Genomic DNA, 16,120 nt, shown 5'->3' with positions numbered 1-16,120 from the left:
TGCAATTGCCTTAATGTAAAAAAAAAAAAAAAAACTTCATTACTGTAATATAAAAAGATATATTATGTAAATGTGTATTTTTTCATCGTGATATTTGATGTACTACCTCATAAAAATTTAAATATAGCTTGTCTAAATTATTAAAAAGAAGAATAATTAAGTAAAAATCCAAAGTAGATGTCTGGAATTTGGTGGAAAATGTGCTTAATAATTTTACATTGAAAAAATATCTTAATGGTCTTAAAAATAGGCTTTATTTTCTTTTTGCTAAATATAATTTCCTGATTTTTTTTCTTTTGATTTTGTGGTGAAATGTGGCCTCTACATGTTTTAATGAGATGCACCTAGTTGTCAGGCACTTTAGATGTTAATTTCTCTGTAAAGAGGGTAATGGCTGGTACATAAGAGCAGACACTATGACTAATGGTATACTTCTGTTCATGTGCTTCTCTTTCTCTCTGTTTTACTTTGTCACAGGACCATCAGACCATTCTTAGGGCCTGGGCCGTGAAGGACTTTGCCCCAAACTGCCCTCTCTACGTGCAGATCCTCAAACCTGAGAATAAGTTCCACATCAAGTTCGCAGGTCAGCGTGCAAAATGTGTTTCTCTCAGGGATGCAGGTGTACTAGAGAGTATGATATTTGATGCGCTTCGTACATGTGTGAGTGTGTTGAGAGGCAGCTCCTTCCATCTGAAGCCCTGTCCTTCAACACTCAACCCATTTTATATCCCTCTTCAGTTGTGGAAATGTGGATAATGCTTTTTACTTTCCTAGTCTTCCCATTCCCCATGTCTGCTATAGATTATGTGTGTGCAGGCCAATGTTGTTATTGTTAACGAAAACTATTACATGGACTAGAAACTAGCAGTGAAAAATAAAAATAAAATGTATTAAAATTTTATTTTATTAAAAAATAAAAATGGGGGTTTGTAGGGGTTGAAAAAAAAAAATCCTCATGTGATCATATAAAAACAGCTTGCAAGAAGACACAAACACTACTGTTCAAAGCTTTGAGGTCAATAAGATTTTTTATTTTTAAGAAATGAATACTGTTATTGAGCAACAAAGAATTAAATTGATCAAAAATGAAAGTAAAGACATTTATAGCATTAGAAAAGATTTCTTATGCTGTTCTTTTGAACTTTCTATTCATCAAAGAATCCTGAAAAAAATGTATCACGGTTTCCACAAAAATACTAAGCAGCACAACTGTTTTCAGCATTGTTAATAATAAGAAATGTTTCTTGAGCAGCAAATCAGCATATTAGAGTGATTTCTGAAGGATCATGTGACACTGAAGACTGGAGTAATGATGCTGAAAATTCAGCTTTGCATCACAGGAATAAATTACATTTTAAATATATTACAATAGAAAACAATTATTTTAAATTGTAATAATATTTCACAATATTACTGTTTTTACTATAGTTTTGATCAAATAAATGTGGCCTTGGTGAGAGACTTACTGACCCCACATTTTTTAACAGTAGTGTACGTGTTATTATATTATTACTGTATTGCAGTTCTTATATCATTACATCTTATATCCAGTTCAGAGGCTTTAAGTTACTAGTTAACTACTCAAACTGCTTTACTAATTATTAATGTGAGGAATGTTAATTGTGAATACTTAAAATTGGCATACAAAAATTCTTATTTCAGTATAATTTAAGGCATATGTTTCTAACAATTATTTTAAATTGTAATAATATTTCACAATATTACTGTTTTTACTATAGTTTTGATCAAATAAATGTGGCCTTGGTGAGAGACTTACTGACCCCACATTTTTTAACAGTAGTGTACGTGTTATTATATTATTACTGTATTGCAGTTCTTATATCATTACATCTTATATCCAGTTCAGAGGCTTTAAGTTACTAGTTAACTACTCAAACTGCTTTACTAATTATTAATGTGAGGAATGTTAATTGTCAATACTTAAAATTGGCATACAAAAATTCTTATTTCAGTATAATTTAAGGCATATGTTTCTCTTTTCTCCTTTTTTTGTCTAAACAGGGTAAGATTATTCTTGCCCAACCTCATACAAATAAGAAGTACTCAGATTAGATTATCTGAAGGCATTAGTTTCTGATGAAGTCATTGTACACAGATTTAAAAAGATTAAAAAAAAAACTGTACTGAAAACAAAAAATAAAACATATAAACAAAATACAAGATATTAATGCACTGTTAAAATGAACTAAAACTAAACTGAAACAAAACAAGATAAAATATTCAAAACTATAATAACCAGGCATCCACTGGCACCGTATTAGTAGTAGTAGTCGTGTAGTCGATAATTCTCCTATTTAGTAGCAGGACCTTAAAGTGTGGCGTATTGCACATCTCATGTTTGTGGGATTGCTGTGGTGTGTGTGTGAGGGTTATTTTAGGATGATTACCAGGAAATGATATGGAGAATTTCTCGGTGCAGTAGGATGTGAGGTGAGGCAATGATTCGAGATCCAAATTGCAGCTGCCGTCGCCGCTCCGATGAGCAGCAGACGAAAAATGTGAAGAAGATGCATTGCTCTCTCCTCTCATGTGAAGACCCACATTTGTATGACCTGTAGCACCGCATTACCTGTGTCTGTGATGCTGAGAGCAAGATGGTCTGCCCAGCATATGTGGCGGCACTTGTTTTAGAGTCAATGAGAAGGCGGAGGAGGAAAGGACAGGATGAGTCAGTGGCTGAGGCAGCTGGAGCTTTACCCAGAGATCAACCACAGATTACACACTATCACACAATCTGTCAGTCGAACCCAGAGCTGCTGGTCACCCATCAGAAGAGAATGAGAACGTTTCCTTGCTGCCTTATCAGTCAGTGACTTGACACTAAAATTCATGCATAAATACATCTTTATTTTTGGTGTAATGACATCTTGATTCACAAATGTTTCAGTAATGTTCATTGTTTTGGATGCATCTTTTGACTGGAACATGTGAAAAAGAAGTACATTTTGCATACTTACTATGGAAATAATAAGAATATTCTTAAATGCAAAGTGAGCAAAGTCGGCGTCAGTGCTTGACGGAGGGCGTGCTTGAAGCTTGGTGCTGACGCGACCGTCATAGTGACATCAGCCAATCACATTTCTGGTGTTGCATGAATGCGATTGGCTAGTGTCTACGCTATGGTATTTGCATGAAGGTGATCTGATTGGTTGACGCCTACGTTGGTGCTTGAAAAGTTTTTTCAACTTCTGCCGCAAGCAATGCCGGTGACACGATGCAATGGACCCACAATTCAGTTCGGCAACGCATGACGTATATTTTAACTTTAAATTTAATATCAAATAACACACTACAGTTAAATTTACAGTCAAATCAATGTGCTTTATTATGACATCAAAATAAGTGTACTTCTTAAAAGCATGACAAAAGATTTTTAAAATACAATGATTTAAAATGTACTTTAAACAAAACTTTTAACTTTTAACAGTATTTCAATGTGCACTTTTTAAAAAAGTTTGTTAAGAAACAGGAAAGTGTCTCTCTGCAAGTACACTTAAGTAGTCTTTTATTCCATTAATATTATTTTATCTGCAAATACAGTTTTTTTTTTAATATACTTGAAAGATTTTTAACACAATAAAGTACACTTCTTTTTCTCAAGTGTATGTATGAAGGAGTGCTATCAAGTGATGAAATCTACTAAATATGTGGATCCTTTAACAAATGTAGTTTGAGTGACGAATGGAGCTCAAGCGTAGTTCAGGCAGACCACGGCATAACAGCCAGCATCAGCTGACGCTCAGCTGAATGTAACTCCTCCCACTACAATTAAATAAGATATATAAGATAATCCATACTCACACTTGCCTTAGTCTGTCGCACAGACATGCACTTACCCTCCTCCATCCCCAGCTCCTCCTTATACAGGCATGATCACTTAGCTTGCCTTGTCCACGGAAATCTGCTATCAGCTAATCATTGCTTAATCTTGTACAGACCTGTATCACTTCTGCATGGAATTTTATATCTGTAGCATATTAAAATTCTGGTAATTGCATTAGGCTTCGGGGGTTTCAAACCTCAGTGAGGTTTGCTTGTGGACAGCTCAGAATCTGAACTCTTCAGAGCAAAGCCTGCCGCCAAAATAATGTTCAGGACATCGACAATAATTTTAATCAAACAGAGTGGTCCTGACTGAAATATATGACTGAAATATAGAATTTTTTCAACACAAAATATGGCAATTTACAAATTGACAAATCAAAATTTTTAGTAATTTATGGATTATCAAGGAATTATTTCATATTATATTGGCAGAACGCATAACAGACAATTTTAAACAGATGCTTTACCCAAAAAATGAAAATATGAAGCCATCTTACCAGACTATAAAAACATTGGACATACTTTCCCAAAAGTATGTTTTTCCTCGGATGCATTTGCCAAATGTTTGTTTTATCTGCTCTATCTGCAACATGTCAGCAGGATCATGAATAAGAATGTGATTCTTTTATTGAGAGTTATGGTTGAAATGACACTTTAATGAGGAAAAAAAATTAACTTAAATGATTTTAGCAAATGGCTGCAATATAACAAAGAGTGAAAAATTTAAGGGGGTCTGAATACTTTCCGTACCCACTGTACATACTTATGTTTCATATCAGTCAGAGGTGGTTATCCCCTGTGGGCGGCATGGCGTCTTGGTGGTTTACAGAGTGCTTGCTTCTTGACAGTTCGGCGGAACGCATCAATATTCAGCTTTTCTATGCATGGCGGGCGTGTTGTGACACTGCCTGGAATATACAGTATGCACTAAGTGGCATACTTAGTGGCATCCACTGAGTGGGTGGCATAAATGAGTATGGCTGGAGACTTGACTTCAGCTCTACAAATAGCTTAATCGCACCTTAATGTTCGTATCGATGCAATAGAAGCTCACAGAGTGGTTTGTCTGAGTTTGTTCACACCTCACACGGTTATTTTGGGACTTCTAGACCACTGTTTGTTTTGTTTGACTTTTGATGCGTTAATTGATTTTCTTTTCCTCTCCGTGGGCATGTTTGGAAATAGTAACTGGCTGCTTTGCTTCTTCCAGTTCTGCAGCGTGTTAGCGTAGCTATATCAACAGCCTGGTCATTCATAAACATAACCGGCATGCTGCTTTAATTAATGCTAATGGCAGAGAAGTGGCACTGTTCTTGGCGTCTTGCTGGGGTTCACAGAATGACCGCAATCTCTCATGGCTACACTCCTCGAACGGGGACAGAAACAGCAGCTTTAGAGAAAAAAAGAATCTAGAAACACAATTATCACAGTGTTCTAACCTGCTGTGCCACGGCCCCACTTCAGTCGAGGTCAACGTGCGCTTTCCGAGGCTGCTGGAAATGAGGGAGTTGGTGGAGGAGATGAAGTTGTTGAGCAGAAAGGGTGTGCATGAGGAGGAACAGAGGTCTTTAATTCACCGTTTGATCTTTATGAGTGAACGTCTTCAAGTGCTGCCTCCACTACTTCAGCCTGACGTGGAGAATAATTCAAAGAACAAGCCTTATTTATTTATTTATGAAGTTACAATGGCAATGAGACAAATTATATCGTTTAATTAATAACCTAAAGACAAAAAAAACAACAAAAAAAAGAACAAGCCTTGTTAATAATTGATTAACATCAATAATCAGAATCAGTTTATTGGCCAAGTGTTATTGTTGTGGCATTGGAAATGGCAGTAATTTACATATATACAAGATACAGAATGTAGATATACACAAATATAGTTAACACAGTTTACACAACTATATGTACAAGTTGGTAATGGTATTTACATGGGTAAAAAGGGACAGTGTTGTTTGTGCAGGATTATAAATATAGATTGTATTAAAAGTTATAAGAGCAGAAAAAATAAGTAGGTATTGCAAATGGCATAAATAATAAATAACAAATATGAGTTGTACATATTGTGCTCAGTAGAATTGTTCGCAATATGTATAAGTCATATTTATTTATGCCATCCATTTAACCCCCCAAATAAAGAAGGAATGAACAACAAAATAAAAAAGAAAATCCTTAGTAGTTTATTTATTTTAGAAATGTTTGTTTGTTTGTTTTCAGCAATAACTAAGAATAAACAGCTAAAAATAAATAGACAAAGCAATGTTAGTCAAAACAATATTAGGTCAGTAACTTTAGATAACAAGAAAAGAACAAAAAATATTTTAGGAATGACAGTAGAAAATAAAAACACAAAACTGTAAATAAACAACAAATAGACAAAACAATGTCTAGCAAAACAATATTATGTGAATAACAACACTTTGACAAAACAAAACAAAAAAGAAACACTTTTTACTTTATTTATTTTTAGAAAATACTATAACAAACAATGAATACCAAAATATAAAACAATGTCAGTCAAAACAATACTACTTGTATAACAAGAAGATTAGACAAGAAAAAACTAAACAAAAACATTTTATTAAATAAAATCATAAAACAATAATTAAACATTTAATAGACAAAACGATGCTTATTAAAACAATAACGCAGATACAATTCAAAAGGTACAAAAAAATTAGCCTAATTTAGTCGAATAACACTATATTTTAGCTTCAAAGCTGAAATTTTGCAAAATTGTTTCACAGAGAACAATCAGTCCTACTCTCCTCCTGATTTTCCTCATTTCACAATTTTACCTTCAATCCTTCTTCGTAGCTTTGCCTACGCATTTCTCTGAATTGACTCGGGTTATTCAAACAATCGGAGCATTCTTCTCTCCTTGGGCAAGTAACGTGTTTGAATAGATGTCAGTAAAATCCAGTTGTTGTCAGTTGTTCCTGGCCTGTCGTATAAAAGACTATTCATTTTTTTTAAAATAACGCTTCACACATTCCACATCATTTGTGCAATGCTAAGATTAGTTGGTATTTTCTTAAATCCACTCTCAGAGAAAAAATAACATTGTACTAGAGCAACATAATAAATTCCAAGCATACTGTAGATGGTTAACACATCCACCCTAATAAAGCAATAATGACTCTGCCACTTCCCTCTCAATTAGACAAAACAAAGAGAAGCAAAAAGCAACAGGATGAGGAAACAGTTGGCACTCCTATCGTTTATTTCTGATCAGAAATGAGGAACACAGGTTTTTTAATAAGCTACCTAGCCTAAAGGTGATGTCTACGTCCTCTGATGAACAAAAAAAGGAAAAACTCCAAAACAACCAAAAATAGACCAAAGGAAAAGGACTGGTAAGGCCCAGAGAGAGCGCAAAAGAGACAATTCTCAGAGGAGCAGCCGGGTTGAACGGTTTACCTCGGATTCAGTTCAAAAAAATACTGTCTTTTATCTTTTTTGTTTTGAGAGTGGTTTTCTGTCCATTATGTTTTGACTTTGGTCCAATCCTGCATTGAATTAAATTGAAGTAAATGGTTTACACATAGCCAAAATACACGTCTGGAGTCAGTGTTTTCATCAATGCTAATGCGATTTTATTGACTTATTTTCCTAATTAGCAAAATTAGTAAATGTGTTTTCACTCACTGCTAACAAGCCACATGAAAATTGCGCTCCATCCGTGAGAAGTCATTAGTGCCATAATTGCTATTTTTCCTCCGGATGAATGCGTTATTTGGTTTTTTAACATTACTATATATACACTTAAGTATTCATAAACGTCCTCTTCTGCCCTTAGCTTTTTCACTTTTTTTAAACTGTCTGTCTTTGTGTGTTTTTCCGGTACATTGGCTGGCATTTAAATGGCAGCAGAGGTCTGAAGCTGATGTGTGTTCACTCTGTGTGGAGGCTGTTTAAGAGGGCAGCTGTTTTGAGCATGGGAGTTAAAGGAATAGTTCACCCAAAAATGAAAATTTTGTCATCATTTACTCACCCTCATGTCTTTCCAAACCTGTATGAGTTTCTTTCTTATGTTTAACATAAAAGAAGATATTTTGAAGAATGCTGGTAAATCAAACAGATGATGGTCCCCATTGACTTCCATAGTATTTATTTCCCTACTAAGGAAGTCAATGGGGATCAACAACTGTTTGGTTCTTCAAAATTCTTAAAAATATCTTCTTAAAATATTAATTTTTGGGTGAACTATTCCTTTAAAGGAGCATGAGATCTTTATTTAGAAAGAAAAAAAAAAGAGAGAAAAGGGGAAGCACCGTGCATCATGGGAACTTTTCAGAGGGAAAATGGTATAAGCACACATACAGGGAGTGTAGCCAACAGGTGCACAAACATGATGAGTGAGTGGACACAGAGGGGTATGGAAAGAAAAGTGAGCATTGAGGGTGATATCAGCAAACGGCAAACCAAAAGTGGTGGCAAGAGAGATTGTTCTAAAGAAGACATAAGGGCAGGTAAAGTGTCATTTGAGCCAACACATCAAGAGCTACAAGGAGAAGGAAACAAAGGCATGGCATCTCATAAACTTTGCATTTAGGTTTCAGCTTCCATGTACTACTTTAACATTTAACCCTTCTCATATTTTCTGTTACTTGAACATCATGCTCAACACTGATTATCTGAGCTGCAGTGAAAAAGAGTATCAACGACAAAGTGTTAAATTCAGTGTGGGGAGTTAAAGGAATAGTTCACCCAAAAATGAAAATTTTGTCATCATTTACTCACCCTCATGTCTTTCCAAACCTGTATGAGTTTCTTTCTTATGTTTAACATAAAAGAAGATATTTTGAAGAATGCTGGTAAATCAAACAGATGATGGTCCCCATTGACTTCCATAGTATTTATTTCCCTACTAAGGAAGTCAATGGGGATCAACAACTGTTTGGTTCTTCAAAATTCTTAAAAATATCTTCTTAAAATATAAATTTTTGGGTGAACTATTCCTTTAAAGGAGCATGAGATCTTTATTTAGAAAGAAAAAAAAGAGAGAAAAAGAAAAGAAAATAATACTTAAATGCAGCAAGGACACATTAAATCAAAAGTTGCAATAAAGACATTTATAATGTTACAAAAGATTTCTATTTCAAATAAATTATGTTCTTTTGAACTTCCTATCCTTCAAAAAATTCTAAAAAAAAAAATGTATCATGATTTTCACAAAAATATTAAGCAGCACAACTGTGTGAATGACTGCTGAAGCATCATGATAATGGCTGCTGAAAGTTCAGCTTTTCATTACATGAATAATTTATATTTAAAATATAATCAAATAGAAAATGGTTATTTAAAAATTTAATAATATTTCACATTTTTTCTGTTTTTAGTGTATTTATCAAATAAATGCTGCCTTTGTAATCAAAGGAGACGTGAAGGAGACAGAAACATTTAAAAAATCTTACTGTCCCCAGACTTTTGAACGGTAGTGTATATTTATTGAGAAGTTAAAATGTGCAATCAAAATAAAATGAAATAAATAACTGAATAAAAATAAAATAAAATAATAATGGGTGCAAAAATTAAAAAATAAAAATAAAAAATTTAAATGGATGTCCATAGTGCAAAACATTGCACCAGAATAAACATTAAAATAGAGTCTGATTTGAGAGTATACCCACAATTCCTATATACATTGTACATGTTAACATTAGTGTAATAAAATTGCTTACCAACCTTGCAAAGCTGTGCAAAGCTATATCTATTTTTTTCAACTAATTACGTTAACCTAGTAACTTAGTGCAACTTAGACAACTTTACAGCTCAAATAACACACATTTTCACACAAAAAGCTCTTGAACAAAAATACAAGCTGCATATTTATACTTTTAAACCCTTTTGCCCCATCAACCGTTGTGCATGCTTATACAAACTTATATTAAGAATTCAATAATTTTCTCTGGTAATCAATACGATGTCAATAGAGCTTAGCTTGTATTGAACATTCCTCCATAATGAAAACATATTCCATGAAACAGAAATCTGAGAATTCAAATTTCTCCCATGTGTTTATTTTGCAGACCATGTGGTTTGTGAGGAAGAATTTAAGTATGCCATGTTGGCCCTCAACTGTGTGTGTCCTGCTACCTCCACCCTGATCACCTTATTGATTCACTCCTCTAGAGGACAGTGAGTATAAACATCCCTCTCATATTCATTCATCACTAGTAGCCAGACTTTTGACTACAGCATTACATCTAGTCAGATTTTAACTTATGAATCACCTATTTGGACAGGAAGAGGATATTTGACTAACATTGAAAGTGACCAACCACATTTGTGACATTATCATCTGAAATATGTATTTTTAAGGGCAACATGTAACTAAAACAGCCTCTGTCTGGTGTTAAAAGACATGTGTGGCATTTATGATGTTGAATGGATGTGAATAGCATGAATTATCGTCCGTCCACTTTTTCAGCAATGCTGGTTCTGGAAGTATTTTTTTTTCTCCGTTTATTATTCCTGTAGGGAATTTAAAAACAGTCTTTGTTAAAACATTATAAGTTATGGATCAAACCAACCAGAGCATTGCATGAACTGAGCATTGCAAACTTTTATCTGAAGCAAAAAAGTATTTGAAAACGGTACAAGACTGTACTTAATGGCTTTATTGAGGGAAAGAACTACAATCCCATGAAGCTTTGCGAATGGCAAATTAAAAAAGATGGTAAAATATAAAACTATCTATTTAAAGTTGTTGATTATATTGACAGAAACAATATATTTTAAGTTTATTGTGTGTCTGCGACACCAACTCGATTACGTCATTCGAAGTGCTTCATGCAGAGGGCCTTTGGCGCAATTTGCTCACCGCAACTCTCTGATTGGTGGACGTTTTTGCGCAGAACCCTGGGTAATGTAGTTTTCATCACAAATTCCACTGTTAAATTTGATTTATTTTTAAATAAGTTGAAATAATGCAAACAGTTTAACAAAACTATACACCACTTATTAACAACCTCGTAGCTCATAACAGATTTCTCTTTAAAGGTTTATGTTAACGTTAAAAATCATTTTCCCTATGGAGAAAATGAATGACATTTTTACTTCCAGAACCCGAATGCCGCACTTTGTTTAACTCTTTTGAATATGTTTGCACAAACATGATGCCTAAAATAAAATCCAGTGCTCTGTAGATGATGTGCACGGATGTCTCTGCATACATGCGCTTACTGGACGAGATGAAGGACAGATTTACAGAGTCCTCAATCACTGAACCATCAGCATGTGTTTAACTTACATTTTTTTTATTATCAGAACAGCATCTTCAGAGGCCTTCAAGCAGCGAGCAGGCGCCTTCCAGCCCCTCAACAGGTCAGACCCACCAACTGTAAAATATTGACACGTACACATCGATACACACAGCAGCAAAGATCCCATAAACTGTGAATTTAACTCTGCGTCATGCATCCTTGTTTCTTCACCTCCTCCATCTTAACACTCCCCCACACCCTCTGGTTCTCACCTCCCCTTCATCTTCCCAGCCATTCGCAGGGATGTCAAAGACACATCAAGCGTTTTTTTTATTTTTCTGCCCATCTGTAAGATACGGTGTTTTCCCAAGCTGAACTGCAAGCTGTGAATACGTTTGAAGGACATGTCAAAGGAATAGTTGACCCAAAATATTACGTTTTGTCATCATTTACTCACCTTCATATTTCCTTCATATTGTGGAGCACCGCGGAAGAAATTTGGAATAATGTCCACGCTGCTCTTTTCCATACATGAGAGTGCATGCATTTTTATATTTAGGTGAGGAAAATGAAGGGGGGGGAGATTAGGAAAACGAGCAAAATAGAGGTTAGACCTCATTTTAAGGTGTCATTGTTACAGTGTGAGTAAGTACTGAGTAATATTGTTTACATGCATGTACTTACTATAGGGTTAAGATTAGGGTTACGGCTTGGTTTAGGGTTAGTTACTCATAATTATGCAACTAGTTATTAGTGAGGATTGGTCCCTAAACTAAAGTGTTACCAAATTCTGTCATTATTTACTCACCTTCACGTTGTTCCAAAACGGTATAACTTGCATTCATCTTCGAAACACAAATGAAGATATTTTATTGAAACCTGAGAGATTTCTGTCCCTCCACTGAAAGTCTGTTACACCAAAATATTAACACTTCAAAAAGTTCAAGTCCACGCTAAAATAATCCTTATGGCTTCCTTTTACCATATTTGATGTGCTCTATGTATGTGCGTTGATCAATGTTAAAATGTGAATAAAAGCCTAAATTAAGTCTATTTATCATATAAAGCAACCGTGTTTCTTAGAAGACTTGGATTGAACTGCTTGATTCATATGGATTACTTTTACAAGCTCTTTATAAACTTTTTGAATCTTCAAAGTTTTGTTGTAATAGACTTTCAGTGAGGAGACAGAAACCTCTTAGGTTTCATTAAAAATGTATCTTCATTTGTGTTTCAAAGATCTTAAGGTTTTGAAAAAAGTCTTAAGGTTTTGAAACGACACGAGGCTGAGTAAATGTTGACAGAATTTGCATTTTGTGTGAACTATCCCTTAATTCTTTAGGAAAACATTTTCAAAAGTTGATCCATCTCTATCTAGGGAAGGCAGTGCTGGCTCCGTCGACCAATGGCAGCGCACATACCGGCGGTGTGCAGCCAATGAGGTCCACCACATCCGGCTGGAAGAGAGCCAGTTTTTTGGAGAATATCAGGGAAAGAGTTTCACTTTTGCCTCCTTTCATGCACATAAGAAGTAAGTCTGGTTAAAGATGCAGTGAATCACTATGTTTTAATGCCAGTAAACACACAATAACACCGTTAACTGCTGTGGCAGATACGGCGTGTGTCTGATCGGGGTGCGCAGGATGGACACAGCCAACATCCTCATGAACCCCGGACCCTGCCACATCATGGGAGCCTCCGACACCTGTTTCTACATCAACATCTCCAAGGAGGAGAACTCAGCCTTTGTCAGGGGCCACAGAGAGCCTGTGAGGGGCCCTGGGGGTGACTCAAGAGGGGTCCCGCAGACAATCTATCATGGCCTCACTCGGCTACCAGTGCACAGTATTATAGCCAGCATGGGTTAGTCTGTAAACTCATATTTTCATTTCAATCGTAAACTTGTGCCTGACGATAAATTGTCATACAGATTATTGCGAATAACTGTTTAATTGTCCGTTTTTCTTAAAGTTGGCATGAAATGGAAATTTATCCTATCGATTTTGTCTGCCTAAACCCCGCCCCTTTCTTACAATCAACTGCAAGCTCGCATTTATATCTGACTTCATCCAAACAACTAATGGACTGAACCATTTTTCCATATGTCACAATACGGAATAAAAGATCTGTCACTAATTCTGTTTCATTGTGACTTTAAGAATTCATTTATTCACACTGAATCTGAAATCATACAATAAAATGTATGAATTCCTTTAAGGTTTGAGAATAATGTTTTAAATATTTTTTTAAAAGATTCAAATATTCTTTGGTAGTATCATTTAAGTCCAAGTCATTTATTAGTATTAGTATTATTTAAGATTTTAAGAATAATGTTTTAAACATTTTTAAAAAGTGTCAAATATTTATCTTTGGTTCACTTACGTCGAAGTAATTTATTATTATTATTATTATTATTATTAATGTGCAATATTAATGCATTTCTATTCTTATTGAGTGTGATCATCATGGTTATCATAATTAATTGTAATCAGGGAATTATTTTCATTGTATGAAAACTTCCTTTTGAATAATTCTGCGCTGATTAAGGATCAAATTATTCATGATGATTGAATAATTGAATAAATGTAACTCCGTATGAGCAGAACACAGTAGAATTCAGTAACTCTTGTTCTTTGCTGTGGACGTGAGATGGATGTAGACAGAAAAAGAGAAACATGGTTGTTAAACTCACTGCATAATTTCACTAGGGTTTTTTGCTAACAAAATGTCCCATTTTAGCGCAATATCACCATCTAGCGCTGGAAGTCAGTTCTGCTGTATCTTGGACTTCAGTGGTTTGATTGAAGGTGCTGTAAGCGGTTGGAGCCGATCTGCCAATTTACGCCATTTTTTCAACCACACTCCCTTTCTCTAAACCTCCATCCTTCTAGGAAAGTTATTAGAAGTTCAGTTTTTTATTTTGAATAATTCTGTGCTTATTAATAATGTACAATAAATGTGCATTAAGAAGGTTAATAAAGTCAGGTTTTTATTTCCTCTGACTCACAAATGTCCTCTTAACAGGCACGGTAGCCATAGACCTGCAGGACTCCAGTGACAGCAGTCCAGAAGGCTCGGGCCCGCCGGCTCTGGGCAGTGGGAGTGTGAGCAGGAGTGGCTCCAGGACAGAAGTGGGCGGCTGTAACACTCTAGCACTACCTGCCATGAGTGGCTCAGAGGAGGAGAGGAGACACAGCATCGCCCCCGTCCTGGAGGTGGTTGATGGGGTGCACAGCCCTACGTTTGACCTGCTGGGAGACCAATCGGAGGACGAGGGAGGAGAGGAGGGAAAGGAGGAAGAGGGGGGAGAGCAGAAAGGCCAGTGGTGGGGAGCACACTGCGAGTGAGTCTTAGATCATGCAGGACCAGGTCTTGGTCTCTAGACCAGATAAATGTGATCTAGGTCTCATTAGTCTCATGAAGCCAGACGTTTGACTATTAGCATAAAGTCTGGCCCACTTTGCAGATTATTTTGGCCAACCAGACAGGAAAATGACTGAAGTGTGACAAACCACTGTTTATTTTATTTATATTTTTATTTTTAGATTACACAACAATCATCATAATTTCAAAAATAATCATTTCAAAAGTAGAAAGTATTGACTAAATTGCAGATACACTACAGTTTTAGTGAGAATTGGTCCCTAAACTAAAGTGTTACCAAACTCTGTCATTATTTACTCAACTTCATGTCTTTTCAAAACTGTATAACTTGCATTCATCTTCAAAAACACAAATTAAGATATTTTTATTAAATTCTAAGATTTTTGTCCCTCCACTGAAAGTCCTTTATACCAAAATGTTAACACTTCAAAAAGTTAATAAAGATGGTGCAAAACTAATACTTATGGCTTCCTTTTACCATATTTGATTAGCTCTATGTATGTGCATTGATCAATGTTTAAATGTGATTAAAAGCCTAAATTAAATGTGTTTGTCATGTAAAACGATCATGTTTTTCAGAAAACTTGGGATTGAACCACTTGATTCATATGGATTACTTTTACAATCTCCTTATGAACTTTTTAAGCTTCAGAGTTTTGTTGTAATAGACTTTCAGTGAAAAGACAGAAACCTCTCAGGATTCATTAAACATTTATCCACATTTGTGTTTCAAAGGTGAACGAAAGTCTTAAGGGTTTGAAACGACATGAGGCTGAGAGAATGATGGCAGAATTTTCAGTTTTGTGTGAAATATTCCTTAATTCTTTAGGAAAACATTTTCAAAAGGTCATCCATCTCTATCTAGGGAAGGCGGTGCTGGCTCCGTCGACCAATGGCAGCGCACATACCGGCGGTGTGCAGCCAATGAGGTCCACCACATCCGGCTGGAAGAGAGCCAGTTTTTTGGAGAATATCAGGGAAAGAGTTTCACTTTTGCCTCCTTTCATGCACATAAGAAGTAAGTCTGGTTAAAGATGCAGTGAATCACTATGTTTTAATGCCAGTAAACACACAATAACACCGTTAACTGCTGTGGCAGATACGGCGTGTGTCTGATCGGGGTGCGCAGGATGGACACAGCCAACATCCTCATGAACCCCGGACCCTGCCACATCATGGGAGCTTCCGACACCTGTTTCTACATCAACATCTCCAAGGAGGAGAACTCAGCCTTTGTCAGGGGCCACAGAGAGCCTGTGAGGGGCCCTGGGGGTGACTCAAGAGGGGTCCCGCAGACAATCTATCATGGCCTCACTCGGCTACCAGTGCACAGTATTATAGCCAGCATGGGTTAGTCTGTAAACTCATATTTTCATTTCAATCGTAAACTTGTGCCTGACGATAAATTGTCATACAGATTATTGCGAATAACTGTTTAATTGTCCGTTTTTCTTAAAGTTGGCATGAAATGGAAATTTATCCTATCGATTTTGTCTGCCTAAACCCCGCCCCTTTCTTACAATCAACTGCAAGCTCGCATTTATATCTGACTTCATCCAAACAACTAATGGACTGAACCATTTTTCCATATGTCACAATACGGAATAAAAGATCTGTCACTAATTCTGTTTCATTGTGACTTTAAGAATTCATTTATTCACACTGAATCTGAAATC

General features: G+C 35.7%; 1 protein-coding gene across 1 annotated transcript in view; it reads left to right on the top strand.

Annotated features, from left to right (window-relative positions):
* LOC107744974 (potassium channel subfamily T member 2-like) overlaps positions 1–16,120 on the top strand; it is a 48,760-nt gene that overhangs the window by 20,537 nt on the left and 12,103 nt on the right. The window contains exons 7-11 of the mRNA XM_016558808.1: positions 478–586; positions 9,885–9,993; positions 11,125–11,181; positions 15,310–15,462; positions 15,544–15,794. Of these exons, the coding sequence (XP_016414294.1) occupies positions 478–586; positions 9,885–9,993; positions 11,125–11,181; positions 15,310–15,462; positions 15,544–15,794 (679 nt within the window). The remainder of the gene's footprint in view (positions 1–477; positions 587–9,884; positions 9,994–11,124; positions 11,182–15,309; positions 15,463–15,543; positions 15,795–16,120) is intronic.

The sequence above is a fragment of the Sinocyclocheilus rhinocerous genome, unplaced genomic scaffold (genome assembly GCF_001515625.1).
Source record: "Sinocyclocheilus rhinocerous isolate Xijiao unplaced genomic scaffold, SAMN03320098_v1.1 scaffold1219, whole genome shotgun sequence".
Lineage (NCBI taxonomy): Eukaryota > Metazoa > Chordata > Actinopteri > Cypriniformes > Cyprinidae > Sinocyclocheilus > Sinocyclocheilus rhinocerous.
This window is presented reverse-complemented; position numbering and strand designations above follow the sequence as displayed.